The sequence below is a fragment of the Aethalodelphis obliquidens genome, unplaced genomic scaffold (genome assembly GCF_003676395.1).
Source record: "Aethalodelphis obliquidens isolate GAN/ISIS:26980383/991018 unplaced genomic scaffold, ASM367639v1 scaffold8, whole genome shotgun sequence".
NCBI lineage: Eukaryota > Metazoa > Chordata > Mammalia > Artiodactyla > Delphinidae > Aethalodelphis > Aethalodelphis obliquidens.
In genome coordinates, this window is record NW_020837952.1 from 2,603,504 (window position 1) to 2,619,237 (window position 15,734).

Here is a 15,734-nt window from a genome sequence, read left to right on the forward strand (position 1 = left end):
TTCAATAAGCCATGGCTTTGGAGGTGAGTGCAGAGTTTGTTATTTCAGGGAAAAAGTAAGGAGACTGGTTTAATTGAGATGAGGTAATGTTGAGTTTACTGCAGATCAGAGTAGGAGAGTATGGGACAGAAATATCAGCAATTCGAAGGGGAAATTAATTTGGTATCTAAATGAAAAATGAAGGGATTCATTTGAGGTTAAGGGAGATTACATAGGATCAGAATGGTAAGGTCTTGAAAGCAAATAATAACAGTTCGGTAAAAATGAAACTTTCAATTTAGGAAGATTTTTTGAAATAATAGAATAGAAAAAATCCATTGGAGAAGATCAAGACATGACTGTTTCAAACGATGAGTGTCAGAGCTAGGATATAGAAGTGGGACTGATAAGGGAGGAATAAATCCTAGTAAGTGTTGCTAAAGATAATAAGGATTTTGGATCATCTAACAGAAAATTATAAAGATAATTTAAAATTTTTTTTTTTGTATTTCATTTGAATTAATGGCAGAACATCAATGAAGAGGCTATCCAGGCTAAGTACTACCAAATAGAATTATATTGAGCAGAGATGTGGGTACCTAATTCAAGGGAACTTGGGGCAAAGTGTGTTCTAGAGAGCTCCTTCAACTGTAAAATAGGGATAATAGTATTATTGCGTTGGATTGTTTAGATTAATTCACGTAAAATACTTAGAATAGTGCCAGGCATGTAGTAGGCCTTTAATGTACAGCAGTTGCTGTTAATGTATTTACTATTACTGCTGCTTTTTTCCCTTCTCTACTTTTTCCCTGAGAGCCGCCGCCTTTTCGGCAGGGGTGGTTGTTTTTCAGTACATTTTGCACAAGCTCGGCTTTTTATCAGATCTAGGTCTTGGGCCACGAGAACTGCGGAGTTATTATGGCCATGGTAGCTATCCGTTTCGCCAGGGATAAAATGCGCCTGTAAAATTTTTACATACTCCCGTGGCACAGAATGGTGCCTTCCTCTGATCGCTTCCCCCGCCCCCACTCCCCCCGGCCACATGATAGTACAGTCCATACTGCGGCTGGAAAAGGTAGCGCAAAAAGTTGAGCGCGCCGAGGATTTTCTCTTCTCCCGGAAGCAATTGTTCTCTAGAGCCGGAAACAGTTGCTGTTTCAAGGGAGGTGGGACTGGGCGGGTCAGGCCGCAGCGGCTGACGGCGGGGGAGGAGCCGGGTCCGCTGCCGGGTGGAGGGGCCAGGCGACTGTCCTTATCCTAGCTATTGGGGCTCCGGCCTGTAAGCCAGTTGGAGTCGCGTCGGCGAGAACGATTGGGCCGAGCGGAGAAAGTCATGTTGCTCTTCGTGGAGGTGAGTGGACTTGGGATTCTCGTCCTGCTCTGAGGAGAGCAGGAGTGTGAAGGCGCCGGCCGGTTCCAGCGCCATGTGACTTTCCAGGCCGTACACGGCGCGGAACCGGCAGATAGGCTGACACAGCACCTGGGCCGTGCAGGCCCGCGGCTCCGATTTGCGCGCTCGCAGCACTTTAGGAGGCTGTGAGAGGCGAGCGCCGTGGCGGGGGAGAACCGAAGGTGGAGTATCGAGGCTTCTCTGGTGCGGCGTGAGGATCGGAGGAAGGGGAAAGCGTCCCATATGGACCTTCTAGAGGAGGCGAGCGAGCGGGGGGAGGGGGGCGGGGAGGGCGGAGTCTGCGGAGAAAAGGGTAATCAGGTGGGCGCGTTCCGGGGTGAACCGAGGCCTCGCGCGGCCCTCTGGGAGCAGGCGAGCAACATGTGGGGCTGCGGAGGCAGGAAGGTGAAATTAGGTAGAAGTGTTTGGGAAAGAAAGTTGAAAGCTTCTGTTTAGCAACCCCCACCAAATTTTGTTTGGTCCCCGTCCCTAGATCTCTGGAACGTTCTGTGGGTGGCAAGCGAGTTACTGTGAACGGAGGAGAAGCCAATAGGGTTTGGCTATATAAAGTTAACTCAGGCAGCCGCTCTGTGGTGAGGAGCTGATTTTATGAACGGATAAGAGCCCTTTACAAGGAAAATTTCAAGAACGAGCGAAACCTAGTTCGGGGAAAGCCGGTTGTTTGGGTTTTTTTTAATTGTTATTTTAACAATAGAAATACTTTTATTACTTTAACTGTAACATCTGCTGTTGGCCTATTTTAGCTTTAAAACGTAGTGGTTTTACGAGGTTCAGTTTCTCTTATTTCTGTCTTTCTCTTGTGTGCAGTGAGCATCAGCTGACTGCCTGGCTAATGCTTTGAGTAGATTCCAGATCATATTGTTCTTGCATTGTGAAAACGTCAAACCAGCAAAGCTGCAACTTCGCAGCTTGGCACTTGTTAACTATGCCCACAAAAAGAATCTTTTCAATGAGGGAAGGAATTTACAGGTTGTATAATGGATCGGGAGCCAGTCTATGGCGGGTTTTTTTCAGACGGACTTGGGGAGGGGGGAATCTTAATCTATAGTATTCCGGCATAAAGTAGACACATGCTTCTGCCTTTTTTTTAATCTAACCGACAATATGTAGTTGATAAATTTGATATCTTTATATTGGGTTTTAAAGAGACAGCTACCTTATAGAGTATTCCAACCTTGGTAGTAAAGATTCCAAGTAAATCATGAAGAGATTTAAAATTATTGAATCCATTCTGTTGATCGTTTTTTATCCTCGTTGTTTTCCTTAGGCAGAATAAGAAATCATATCTGATTTCAAGCAGTGCCAGTTCGTGTTAGGAGTGTTATGCCAAGCAAATGCTGCAGGTTTTAAGTGTGTATGTGTTTTGCCGGGCAAAGGACTGTGAAGTTGTAGTTGTATAAACATGAATTCCAGAATAAACTTTTGAGGTCCAAATTGATTGCTTTGGCTTTGTTAAAATGTGAACTTTAATAATAACTCCATTTATTGACCGTTTAAGCTAGATCCTCTCGTTTCTAAAACAACCTTTCAGTGTTCTATAGATGAGAAAACTGAGGTGGAGAGTTTAACTTAGTAAGACTAAAGTAGTGGAACTGGGATTTAGATACAGGTCATTCTGAAGCCAAATCATAGCTCTCACTAAAATGTTACATATAGTTAATATTTTCATTTTCTTTGTAAATCAGTATGTGGTTTTTAATTTTTCACATATAATGAGTTTTACTGAAAATTAACAATGGCATTAAATATTTGGGTCTAATTATATGGTATTAAAATCAATAAAATATAACATACTGGTCTTTCGGCATTTTGTTAACTAATATTCAATCCTTGTAACCTCATGATGTAGGAATTATTCTAAATGAGGGAACCAAAGTTCAGAAGTTTGATGTCTAAGGTCATTCAGGTGTAAATAATGTGGGGACTAAAGTCTGAAGTCTGGCTTCTAGAACATAAGTCACAGACTCCAAAACTTGTTTTTGCACTTACTTTCCAATAAGCCAGGGGTTCTTAATCTGGGTCCCTAGATGGAATTGAGGAAGTCCGTGAACTTGGTTGAGGAAAAAAAAATTTGCCTGTTTATTTTCACTAGCTTCTAATTGAAATCTAGAATTGAAGAGAATTAAAAATTCTTGACATTTCAATGGATGCAACAAGAGAAGTGTTTTCATATCATATTACAGTTTTTGCAGATATCTTGAAATGTTTACATGCATTGCTCCTTATTATATGTAAAAAAAAGTCTTGTTTAATGCACTTGTAAAGAAACATTTATTACTAAATTAGAAATTTTAAAATACTTTCATAACTATACTATAATTGATTTTTTGTAGTCCTGTGTATTTCATATACTTAAAAACATTCTGAGAAGAGATTCATAGGTTAATTGGACTACTGAAGAGGTCCATGGCATGAGGGAGGTTAATAACCACTTTACTACCAACTAAGTTGCTTTGGTAAGACTTCTCTAATCTGGGATTGATGAGTCCTCTGCAGCTGTGTTCAAAATCTTTTATTTGTGTGCATTTTTCTGGAGAGACCCCAGCTTAACTAGTTTATAACTGGAATCAGTGGGATAGATAATAGTAATGATAATAATATAATAATAGTTGTGTTCTCATGAATTGTGCTCACTATTGATATGTCAGGCCTGTTAAGTCTTTTTGCATGTATACATTTATATACATCAACTCAAACCTATCTATGAGGTAAGTAGCATTATTATCGCCATTTTAGAGATAAAGAAACTAAGGCACAGAAAATTTAAGAAACTTGCCCAAGATCGTACAGCTAGTGAATATTGAAGGTGGAATTAGAACTCTAAATTGCAGTGTACTGCAATAGAAATCTATAGGCAGACTAGGAATCCTATTTTAGGTAATACTTAGATGTAACTTTTTAAAAACTTGGTCTTGCAGACAAAGGGCTATACTGACTTCAGTAGTTTTATTGTCTTTATCTCACCTCTGTTCTGAAGGAGACACATACCGTGTCTGTCTCTCTGGGAAGAGGTAAAAACGTTTGGATAATATACCAAATTGTCAAACATGTTCCAGCATAAATTCGGTTACAAAAAATTCTGAAAGTTTGAAACAGCAATTTGCTGTGTTCTTCTGGCTGCTAGAGAGTTATTTAAGTTTTTGAGCGCCAAGGAGGCAGTTTGCAATCTTTTCGTGTTTTTATGGTTTGCCAGTATTTTATTCATTTTTCAGATCATTTTCTCCCTCCAGTATTTCCAGCCAATCATGTCTGCTCTAGTTGTTCGGCAATGTTTTAATTGGATTTCTGTCTCTATTTGAGTTTTTCCCTAAAAATGAATACTTATAACTACTTATTTAGGTAGCAGTGACTTTTATGCACCCTAGGATGCATACTCTAACATAATTTTTAAAAATTATGGTAAAATACACATAACAAAATGTATCATCTTAACCATTTTTAATGTACAGTTCAGTGGTATTAAGTACATTTACATTGTTGTGCAACCATTGCCACCATCCATCTCCAGAAGCTTCATCTTGCAAAACTGAAGCTCTGTACACATTAAACAGTAAATCCCTCTTCCCCCAGATCTTATACAATTTTAAAAGTAATTTATCTGACTTCTAAAGTTTTCTGCTTTTTTTTTTTTTTTTGCCCGCACCGTGTGGCATGTGGGATGTGGGATCTTAGTTCCCTGACCAGGGATCAAACCCGTGTCCCCTGCATTGGGAGCGCGGAGTCTTATCCGCTGGACCACCAGGGAAGTCCCTAAAGTTTTCTGCTTTTTTAGGTGATAACGTTTTAAATTTTAGGTTAGCTTTAGAATCTGAAGTAAGTGAGATATTTGCCTAGATAATTTTTCATTGATTTTATATTTCAGTAATCATGGGAAGTATTGTGCCTTTTACCTCAAGTATAGTACTCAGTTTTTTCCCATTAGCTTAAATAATCACATATTTATAAAAAGTTATTAGATATGACTTAGTTGAAATGACTTTTCAAAAATGACTGAAAAGAAGAAAGTGCCTTAACGAATTGTGAAATTATTGCCAAGAAGAATTATAAATAAGTGAATAGCTGAGTGATTTTTGAACAATTTGATTTTGGAATATTTATTGGAGCTGGATACAGAGTTTTAAAATGGATAAACATTTTCAAAGAAATATTTTCAAATATAATGGGCTGAAAATGAAGTAGAAATTATTTTCAAAGTGTGAAAAGTGGAATAAAATGCTCAGAAGTGAATATAAAGATGTAAAAGTACCTCATGGTGCTTCAAATTACAGTATGTGAAAAACCAGTAACTAGAAATATTGATATTCAACTATTTTCTATCAATTCAGGCTGTCTGTCAGCTCCATATTACTTGTCAGCTAATGGAAGTGATCTTTAGTACTAGACATGAACATTTGAAATCTGTAATTTTGGTCTCTCCCTAAGAGCTTAAAAAAAGATTTAGGCCCTGTAGGTAGAGATGGGGTCCATGTCTGTATTGCAGAGGAGTGGAAAGTAGAGGAAGTTAGGAAACGAATGCAGCTATCATTGTGAAGTCTTAAAAAAATTTTTTTAAACTTCCACTTCGAATATCCTTAAGTGAAAATGGAAAGTGACTCTTTAGCTCTGATAGTGCTTGTAGGATTTTAATTTATTGTTCCTATAGTCTGTGTTTTGCTTAAGTTGTGTTTTCTTTAAAGTTCAATTCTTGAGGGAGGTTTCCAGTCTTGAAAACATTGTAAACTTTTGTGTTTTGCGCTATGTTTTCTGTAAGGGTTTTGGAATCCTGGGTTCAAATGTTAGCTATGACCCGAGGCAAGTGACAACTTTTTTTGATCCTCAACTTCTTATCTGTAATTTGAGAATGATTCTTCTGACAGTTTAGGTTGTGTTCATGGTGGGTTTTTTTGTTTTCTTTTTTGTTTTGTTTGGCTGTGTTGGGTCTTTGTTGCTGCACGCGGGCTTTCTCTAGTGGCGGCCAGCCAGGGCTACTCTTCGTTGCAGTGCGCAGGCTTCTCATTGCGGTGGCTTCTCTAGTTGTGGAGCACAGGCTCTAGGTGCGTGGGCTTCAGTAGTTGTGGCTCATGGGCTCTGGAGCACAGGCTCGGTAGTTGCGGCGCACGGGCTTAGTTGCTCCGCGGCATGTGGGATCTTCCCGGGCTAGGGATTGAACCTGTGTCCCCTGCATTGGCAGGCAGATTCTCAACCACTGCACCACCAGGGAAGGAAGCCCTGTGTTCATGGTGCTTATGTATTAAGCCTTGTTTGTAATACAGTCTAGGTAAAGGCTTGACAGACACTATCATGTGATCATCACAGCAAGTATTTCTGGGAAATTTATTAAAACTACATGATAGTAGCACTATTAATTGCAAAAGCTACTGTGAGATAGCACTGATTTAAGAGACGTATAACTTTGAGTTTGAATCCCAGCATTGTTATTGATTTGCTGTAAGCCAAACAGGTTAATTACCTTACTTTAAATTTTTTATAGTTTGAGCATATTATCAATTGGGCAAATAAAACTTTTTAAATGAGAATGAAGCTTGCGGACTGTTAAAATTTAGACTCATTTATATGCAAGATTTAAAGAAATACAAATGATAGAGTGCAAATCGGCACTCTATATTTGCTCTTGTGGAAAAAAATATTTTTTCTAATGTATAAGTGTAAGTAAATGTAAGGAAAAGAAACTTGAATATCACATACTCATGTTTCCTCTCGTCTGTTGCCTTGTCTGGACATTTGAACCAATCTTTAGTTCAGAAAATATCTCTGTATTTATAAACGACTGGCTCTAAATTAAAGACAGAGGAGTACTTTAGATGAATATTACTAGGAGTATGGTATGAACATAGGCATAGAGCCAAGGATGAGGAATTAAGTTTTGTTTGATTTATATATTATTGAGGGAAGAGAAAAGCATTTTCTCTGTCAGGGCAGAAAAGTCAGGAGTAATCCAGGGTTTGTATAGTACATAGTTGGCCAGTATTTCATACCACTAGGTAGTGCAAACTACAAAATGGGTAGAGTGACCATACCTCCCATTTTGTCCTGGACAGTCATAGTGTACACCTGTTTTCTGGAACAGATGTCGCACCCCATTTTATTCTCAAAAATGTCCTGGTTTGTATGATAATTTTTCAGAGGAGATCAGAGATTTACTGTGTGCTTTTTGGCTGGTTGTTGTTTTTCCATATCATTAACAAGGGAAGATAGTGTACTAAATTGGTACTAAAGTATTTGTTGTTGAATTGGCTATGGGAAATGTAAATTTATAGGATTTACAAAAATTTGCAGTTGAGCAAGCCAAGGCAAATAGGGTTATTCTATCGTTTTGAGTTGGAGGAAGGAAAAAAAGAGGAGGGCAGTGATTGAGTAATAATAAGATACATTTATATGAAAGGTTGCATAAAAGAATGGTTAAGAACATGGACTCTGGGGCCAGGCTGCCTGCTCAGGTTAGGCAATTTTCTAGTTGTATGACCTTGGGCAAGTTGTTTAACTTGTGTTTCTCAGTTTCCTTATCTGTAAATTGAGGATAATACTAATATATGAGATATTATAATTATTATCTATCTCAAAGGGTTGTTAAGAGGATTGACAGTCAATGTAAAGCACCTAGTGTCTGGTACATAATAAACATAAGTGAGTTGCTGCTTTCACGTATACTTATGAAATATCTCATTTCAGTTTTCGTAACAAACGGTTTGCTGACTTGGCTATACACACTAGGAATTAAAAGGTGCCCTTTTTTGAAAAGGATTATTTTGATATTTAGTACTGATATTTGAGGTTTGAGGTTTTTTGAGTTCATTTGTATAGTTAGCTATTGGCTTTATCAGATGACCAATTTGAAGTAAAATGACTTGGTATTTTGAGGACTATTTAAATGCTAAATATCTATTAATTGGGTTCTTAGTCTTTAACAGTAAGGTGATTATGAATCTCATATGAAGAACTTTTTAGGAAGAAGTCTAATTTTGATTATATCTTCAGATCAATCCATGATTCCCCCAAAGGTGGTTGGTTGTTTTTTTTTTTTTTGACCGCGTTGGGTCTTCGTTGCGTTCGGGCTTTCTCTAGTTGCAGCGAGTGGGGGCTTCTCTTCATTGCGGTGCGCAGGCTTCTCATTGCGGTGGCTTCTCCTTGCGGAGCATGGGCTCTAGGCGCACAGGCTTCAGTAGTTGTGGTGCACGGGCTTAGTTGCTCCACAGCATGTGGTATCTTCCGGGACCAGGACTCGAACCCGTGTCCCCTGTATTGGTAGGTGGATTCTTAACTACTGTGCCACCAGGGAAGCCCTCCCCCAGAGTTTTAAGCACTCATCATCTGTCATCTGACTGAGGAAGTGGGAATTTGGGGAACTTGTCTTTCCCTCTGATATTAGAGGATCAGCAGTAGTAGTTTTATTGATGAATAAACTGAAGATTTCCTTCCAGGTGTGGAGTAAGGGAATCCTGATTTTTGACAATTTGGCAAATGACTTAGATTGGTCCATTTACCTTGCTATTCAAAGTGTGAGCCTCAGTAACTTCTTTACCCAGGGCTTGTTAGAATACAAACTCTCTAGCCCTATCCCTGAACTGCTGAATCAGAATCTGCATTTTATCAAGATCCCTAGATGATTCTTATGCACAGTAAAGTTTAAGAAACTCTCATATAGCATATAAATTTTATTATTGGTCTCCTGTGTGCTAGTTACTGTTCAAGGTGCTAGAGAAGAGTAAACCATAGACAAGGTCACTGCCACTGTGGAGCTTGCAGACAAAATAATTCAAGTTAGGGTAAGTGCTTTGTAATAGGGGGTAAATTTTATTGCATAAATTACCATGGATCTTACCTTTTTTTAAAAATTTTTTTTTAATAGCTGAAAATTAGCTGTACCATGGTCCTAAGATAGAAATCATTGCAGAGCTGAATTGACTTCTGCCCTGGGTACTCTAGTTCTTATCTGGTGTCTATTTTCTATATCCATTTCTTCTGTATTGTTAGACACTGTAGGTGGAACTGGGGCCAGGGACTGTTTTACAGACTTGGTGAGGAGATTTGTAATATTCCTTAAATAGTATGTAACTTGTTGTCTTAAAGTTTTCTCTGAGGCAACTGTAGTATAGTGGCAGACTCTGCAGAGTGCCTAGGTTCAAATTCTGGCTCTGTCTTTATTAGCTGTGCAGCCTTGGGCAGATTACCTTTAGGTAATGTAAGGTTTTCCTTATCTACAAAATGTAGATGATAGAATTTAAATGTAGTTGTTATGAAGATGAATTAAGTGTTCCATAAATGTTAGTTATCCTTCTTTGTCAGAATGGGTGAAAAATTCCCATTTTTCATTTTTACTTTCTGTAAAATGCCCCTAAGCATATTCTGGTAGGACTCTGAAGTTTCATGCTGGATGAAATGACAGGTGTTTATTTTTTTGGGGGGGTGGGGGGCGGCTGTGCCTTGCAGCTTGTGGGATCTTAGTTCCCTGATCAGGGATTGAACCTGTGCCCCTTGCAGTGGAATTGCGGAGTCATAACCGCTGGACCGCCAGGGAATTCCACCCCACTTTTTTTTTAAAGTACTTGTGGTGTTGTCCTCTCAGTATTGGAGATGTAAAAATTAAACCTGGATGATTGATCTGCCATGAGGCAAATAAGTTTAATCAATTTCTATACTTTATTTCTGTTTTTCAGCATTTGTAGGGTTAAGTGGCATGGGATTTCTGTTTCTGATAGTAAATAGGTAAGTAAAACAAACAGTTATATATGACCAAAGAGATGGTTTTGCCATATTTATGGTGACTTTTTCCTAACTCTTGGTTCTGTTACCTTAAAACTGCTCTTTTATGACCAGAAGATATCATTTTGCCAAGAAATTTATGTTTCTGTTTTTTCCTTTCATTTGTATCTTTCCCCAGATAGGAACTGGCATAAAATGGGTCAATCATAAGGACTGCTTTTGGCTTATTCGATAATGGCATATATTGCTTAGAGATAGAGGTATTGATCTGTTAGTTTTATGGACTGACAATTTGAATTTTTTTGTGGTGATTTGAGAGTATCTTTGTGCTTACATACTGCATATGTGTATGTTGGCAGATAGTTTCAGCATGCACTTGGATAATTTACATCCTTTAATAGATGTTTTATATAACTGTAGCCTCAAGGGCTTACTTCTAGTTCTGTGGGAGAGATAAGGATTTTTTTTTAATGAGATAAGGATTTTTATGGGCTTCTTTATTAAACTTAGTCAAAAGATGAGTCAAACATGGTTATCTAGAATTTAAATGAAAAATTAAGTCTTTGTTCTCGTTAAACTGACTTGTCAGATTCATTATTGTGTCATTTTAAAGATTATTTGTTATATGAAAACATCAACGTTTTAATTTTTTTTTCAATTAAAAAATTTATCTATTTTGGCTGCGCCGGGTCTTTGTTGCGGCACTCAGGATCTTTAGTTGTGGTATGTGTGCGGGACCTAGTTCCCTGACCAGGGATCAAACCCAGGCCCGCTGCATTGGGAGCTCGGAGTCTTACCCACTGGACTACCAGGAAGTCCCCACATAAAAGTTTTTTTGATGGACATTTTCAGTTTCCAAATTTTCTTTATATTGAGTAATTCTATAAAAGACATTCTTATGTATAAAGCTGTTAGGCTAATATTCTCTGTGGTAGCTCAAATAGTGAATGTTTTAAAAGTTTTTCACATCAGTATTGACATATTGCTTTACAAAGGTGTTATGATCTTATTTATTTGTTTGTTTGTTTATTTGTTTATTTATTTGCTGTGCCATGCGGCAAGCAGATCTTAGTTCCCAGACCAGGGATCAAACCTATGCCCCCTCAGTGGAAGCATGGAGTCCTAACTGCTGGACCACCAGGGAATTCCCTCTCCACTTTTTTCTGTGCTTGTGCATTATTTCACACACTTGAATCATTTCCATAAGATAGCAACTTGCTTTACTGTTTTTCCAAGTGTCTTCAAAATGTGAACATTTTCCATGTCTTCTATATTTTTTTCTCCATTTTTAAAAACTTTATTTTGAAATAATTATAGATTCACAAGAAGTTGTCTCCAGAATGTACAGGGTGGTACCGTGTACTTTTTGCCCAGGTCCCTCCAGTAGTAACACCTTGCTTAACCATAGTATGATGTAAAGACAAGCAAATTTACGTTGATACAGTCCACAGAACTTATTCAGGTCTCATCAGTTTTATATACAATCCGGTTTTAAGGCTCTAGGATATTCTGTATGTGGCTGGACTACAGTTACTGAACAAATCCTCACTCTCTTGTTGGTGTCTTGTTCTATTCGGGCTGCTATAACAATATCACAGATTAGGTAGCTTATGAACAACAGAAATTTATTTCTGGGAAGTCCAGGATCATGGTGCCAACAGATTTGGTATTTCGTGAGGGTTTTCTGGTTCATAGATAGTGCCTTTTCACTGTATCCTCAGTGGTGGAAGGGACTAGGGAGGTCTGTGGACTCTCTTTTAGAAGAGCACTAATCTCATTCATTTTCATGACTTAAGCAACTCCCAGAGGCCCCACCTCCCAGTACTATGACATTGGGCATTAGGATTTCAATATATGAAGTTGGGAGTTACACAGATGTTCAGACCATAGCAGTTGAAAGTTTCTAACTTTTCACTATTATAAAATTGTGATGAACATCTTTGTATTTATATTTTTGTATATCTTTCTTTTGAGCAAATCTGACAAGTAGAATTTCTGGACCAAAGAATATATAATTTTAAGGCTTTTGATAAACATTGCCAACTCTTAGCAAAGTTATATGAATTACAGCAGTGAGTTGTTTCTTTTTATACTTGTCAAAATGGCACTAAGTAGTTCAATAGGTAAAATAGACATTTAAAAAAATTTTTTTAATTTATTTTTATTTTTGGCTGCATTGGGTCTTAGTTGCAACGCACAGGCTTCTCTCCAATTGTGGCACGCGGGCTCAGTAGTTGCGGTGTGTGGGCTCTCTAGTTGTGGTACGTGGGCTTAGTTGTCCTGCAGCACGTGGGATCTTAGTTCCCCGACCAGGGATCAAACCAGTGTCCCCTGCATTGGAAGGCGGATTCATAACCACTGGACCATGAGGGAAGTCCCGGTAAAATTGACTTTTTTTGGCTGGGGGGTGGGGGGCCATGCTGCACAGCATGCGGGATCTTAGTTCCATGACCAGGATTGAACCCGTGCCTCCTGCAGTAGAAGTGTGGAGTCCTAACCACTGGACACCAGGAAATTCCCTAAAATTGACATTTTGCAATTAATTATTCCTGCTTGTTTTTGTACCTTTTCCCTGTTTGGTAGATCTCTTACTAGTTTGCAGTTCTATTGTTTTATTTTCTTTTTTTTGCCTGCATTGTGTCTTTGTTGCTGTGGGCGGGCTTGCTCCAGTCGGAGAAATGGCTACTCTTCATTGTGGTGTGCGGGCCTCTCACTGCGGTGGCTTCTCCTTGTGGAGCACGGGCTCTAGATGCATGGGCTTCAGTAGTTGCAGCACACGGGCTCAGTAGTTGTGGCACACAGGCCCTAGAGTGTGTGGGCTTCAGTAGTTGTGGGGGGGTGTGGGCTCATTACTTGCGGCACACAGGCGCTACGGTGCGTGGACTTCAGTAGTCGTGGCTCACGGGCTCTAGAGCGCCGGCTCAGTAGCTGTGGCACATGGGCTTAGTTGCTCCGCGGCATGTGGGATCTTCCTGGACCAGGGCTCAAACCCGTGTCCCCTGCATTGACAGGCGGATTCTTAACCACTGCACCACCAGGGAAGTCCCCAGTTCTATTGTTAATAGTAACCTTCCAAACCTTCTCTGTTTTTACATACCAATATGTTTATCTGTACAATGATTTTATGTTTGTTAATATGAGTAAAAACCAAAATGCTTATTGTTTTGCAACTTGAATTTTTTCACTGAATAATATACCTTGGAGCACTTTCCACATTAGTGTATGTAGGCCTTTTTTTTTTAAACTTTTATAGTATTCTATGTTGTGAAATATACTACATTTTTTTAACCATTTGTCTATAGATGGATATTTAGGTTATTTTCAGTCTTTCACTAATGGGGTCAGGGCTGCAATATACATTCTTGTATATGTCTTCTTCTGTACATTAATGGCTTTTAGAGTGCATACTCTTAACTAGTCTGGAGAAAAATATAAACATGCCCAGGAGTACTGCTTGTCTATATGCCATAGACCTCACACTTTGATTATTCTTGGCACCATTAGCAAGGGAGACATCAGATTTATGGGTAGTATGCTGCTGAAAGGCATATAGTTAATTATTTTGAGTCATTATTTAATGCTTAGTGAAATAGTACATCCCGTCAGTAAGTAAAAGTTAAGTTTTTTTAATCATAATTCCCCAATATTGGGTATTTATTTATAAATTAAGTATACGTGGCATAATATATCTTGTATGTTAAATATTAGCCTTAATCTCTTTATCATATTTGGGACCTCCCAATTCTTCAGTAGCTTTCTACATTTGCAGAAATGCCCATATTATGAGTTAGGCCTCTCCAGTGAACGTACTAGTCAAAACGCAAATTCCCAGATTCCCTTGTATCTGGATGGATGCAGGCATGTTACTAAGAGCCACTAGTCAGACCACACCTACAGATGTCTTCTTTTTGAAAATATACAATGTAGGGAAATGAGGGTTCTATTCATAACTTCCATTTCATAGACAGAAGTGGCAGTAGAGGCGGTCAGCTTAAAGTGGAGTTAATACAAGGTTGAGTTAGTTCCTAATGGAGAAGTGACATTGGTGCTGGTAATAATAAAAGTTGTAATGGATTTGAATTTTGGCATTTACTGCTTGGTGGTGGCAGGGTTAGTGATTTCCTCATCAGGGCACTTCCGGAACATTTTTTTTTTTTTTTAAAAAGATGTTGGGGGTAGGAGTTTATTAATTAATTTATTTATTTTTGCTGTGCTGGGTGTTCGTTTCTGTGCGAGGTCTTTCTCTAGTTGTGGCAAGCGGGGGCCACTCTTCATTGCGGTGTGTGGGCCTCTCACTATCGCGGCCTCTCTTGTTGCAGAGCACAGGCTCCAGACGTGCAGGCTCAGTAGTTGTGGTTCACAGGCCTAGTTGCTCCGCGGCATGTGGGATCCTCCCAGACCAGGGCTCGAACCCGTGTCCTCTGCATTAGCAGGCAGATTCTCAACCACTGTGCCACCAGGGAAGCCTGACACTATCTTTGAATAAGTTACGTTTCTGTTTAATTTAGCCAGAGTGGATTCTGAATTCTAACTGATAAGCATGCCCTGTTTACATGTCTACATAGGGGCAAATGCAAAGTTTACTTGCATTCTAAAATTGCTACATAGGGACTTCCCTGGTGGTCCAGTGGCTAAGGCTCCGCTCTCCAGTGCAGGGGGCCCAGGTTTGATCCCTGGTCAGGGAACTAGATCCCACATGCATGCTGCAACTAAGAGTTTGCATGCCGCAACTAAAGTTCGTGCATGCTGCAACTAAAGTTCCTGCATGCTGCAAAGAAGATCCCATGTGCCACAACTAATACCCGGTGCAGCCAAATAAATAAATAAATAAATATTTAAAAAGAAAAAACCGGTACCTAGAGGTGTTTTTGATTGTTTGTTTCTTTTGCCACGTCATGAGGCTTTCAGGATCCCAGTTTCCCGACCAGGGATTGAACCCCTACCCCCTGCAGTGGAAGCGTGGAGACCCAATCACTGGAGCGCCAAGGAATTACATACCTAGAGGTTTTTAAATAATACCTGGGTACCTGTCCTGGTGGGGCTACCTGGTGGTACTATAAGAAAATTGGTTGTTTATTCCCTGAGCTAATTAATGATATGAAGTAGTTGTGAATTAACATCTCTAAGCGAAGATGTTGCTTTGGTTATTCATCTTTGGTGCTACTTTAAAGATGCTTTTGCTCCCTTGCTACGTTTGACATTTTGTTATTGGTTTTGATGTTTATTGTAAAAGCTTTTAGCAGCCCTGAAATCAAAAAGCCAAGAACCACTCCAATGTAAGACTTCCATTTTAAACAGGCACATGAAAACAAGGAAGATTGTATCAACTCTGATTTTCTAGCACATCAGAAGGGTAAATACAGTAGTTAAACATTAGTTGGGTTCTTTTGTTTGTTTTGTTTTGCACCTATGCCTCTACTGTTCCATTCAAATAGACAGTTGAAAGTGTACTCTTGGCCTGTTTTATATTAATAGCTGAAATAGAAGAGGAAGACCCAGTTTCTACCTTTTCTTCATTGAGCCCACTGCCTGGTTGCAAAGAACACTTACTTAAATAAACTATTACAGTGGTAACAAAATAGAAGTATGTACAAATAACAAGAGGGAAAGAGGAAGTAGTGACCAACACACATGAAGTTAGGTG

General features: G+C 39.1%; 1 protein-coding gene across 5 annotated transcripts in view; it reads left to right on the plus strand.

Moving 5' to 3' along the window:
- Positions 1–1,114: 1,114 nt before the first annotated feature.
- Positions 1,115–15,734, plus strand: part of LARP4 (La ribonucleoprotein 4) — a 64,809-nt gene continuing 50,189 nt past the window's right edge. For 2 of the 5 annotated variants that reach the window (XM_027106254.1, XM_027106258.1), the window contains exon 1: positions 1,115–1,330. In XM_027106254.1, coding sequence (XP_026962055.1) covers positions 1,313–1,330 — 18 coding nt within the window. In that variant the 5' untranslated portion in view covers positions 1,115–1,312. Of the gene's footprint in view, positions 1,331–10,044; positions 10,094–15,734 lie in introns of all 5 variants that reach the window. The other 3 variants (XM_027106256.1, XM_027106255.1, XM_027106257.1) reach the window with 2 other exon arrangements.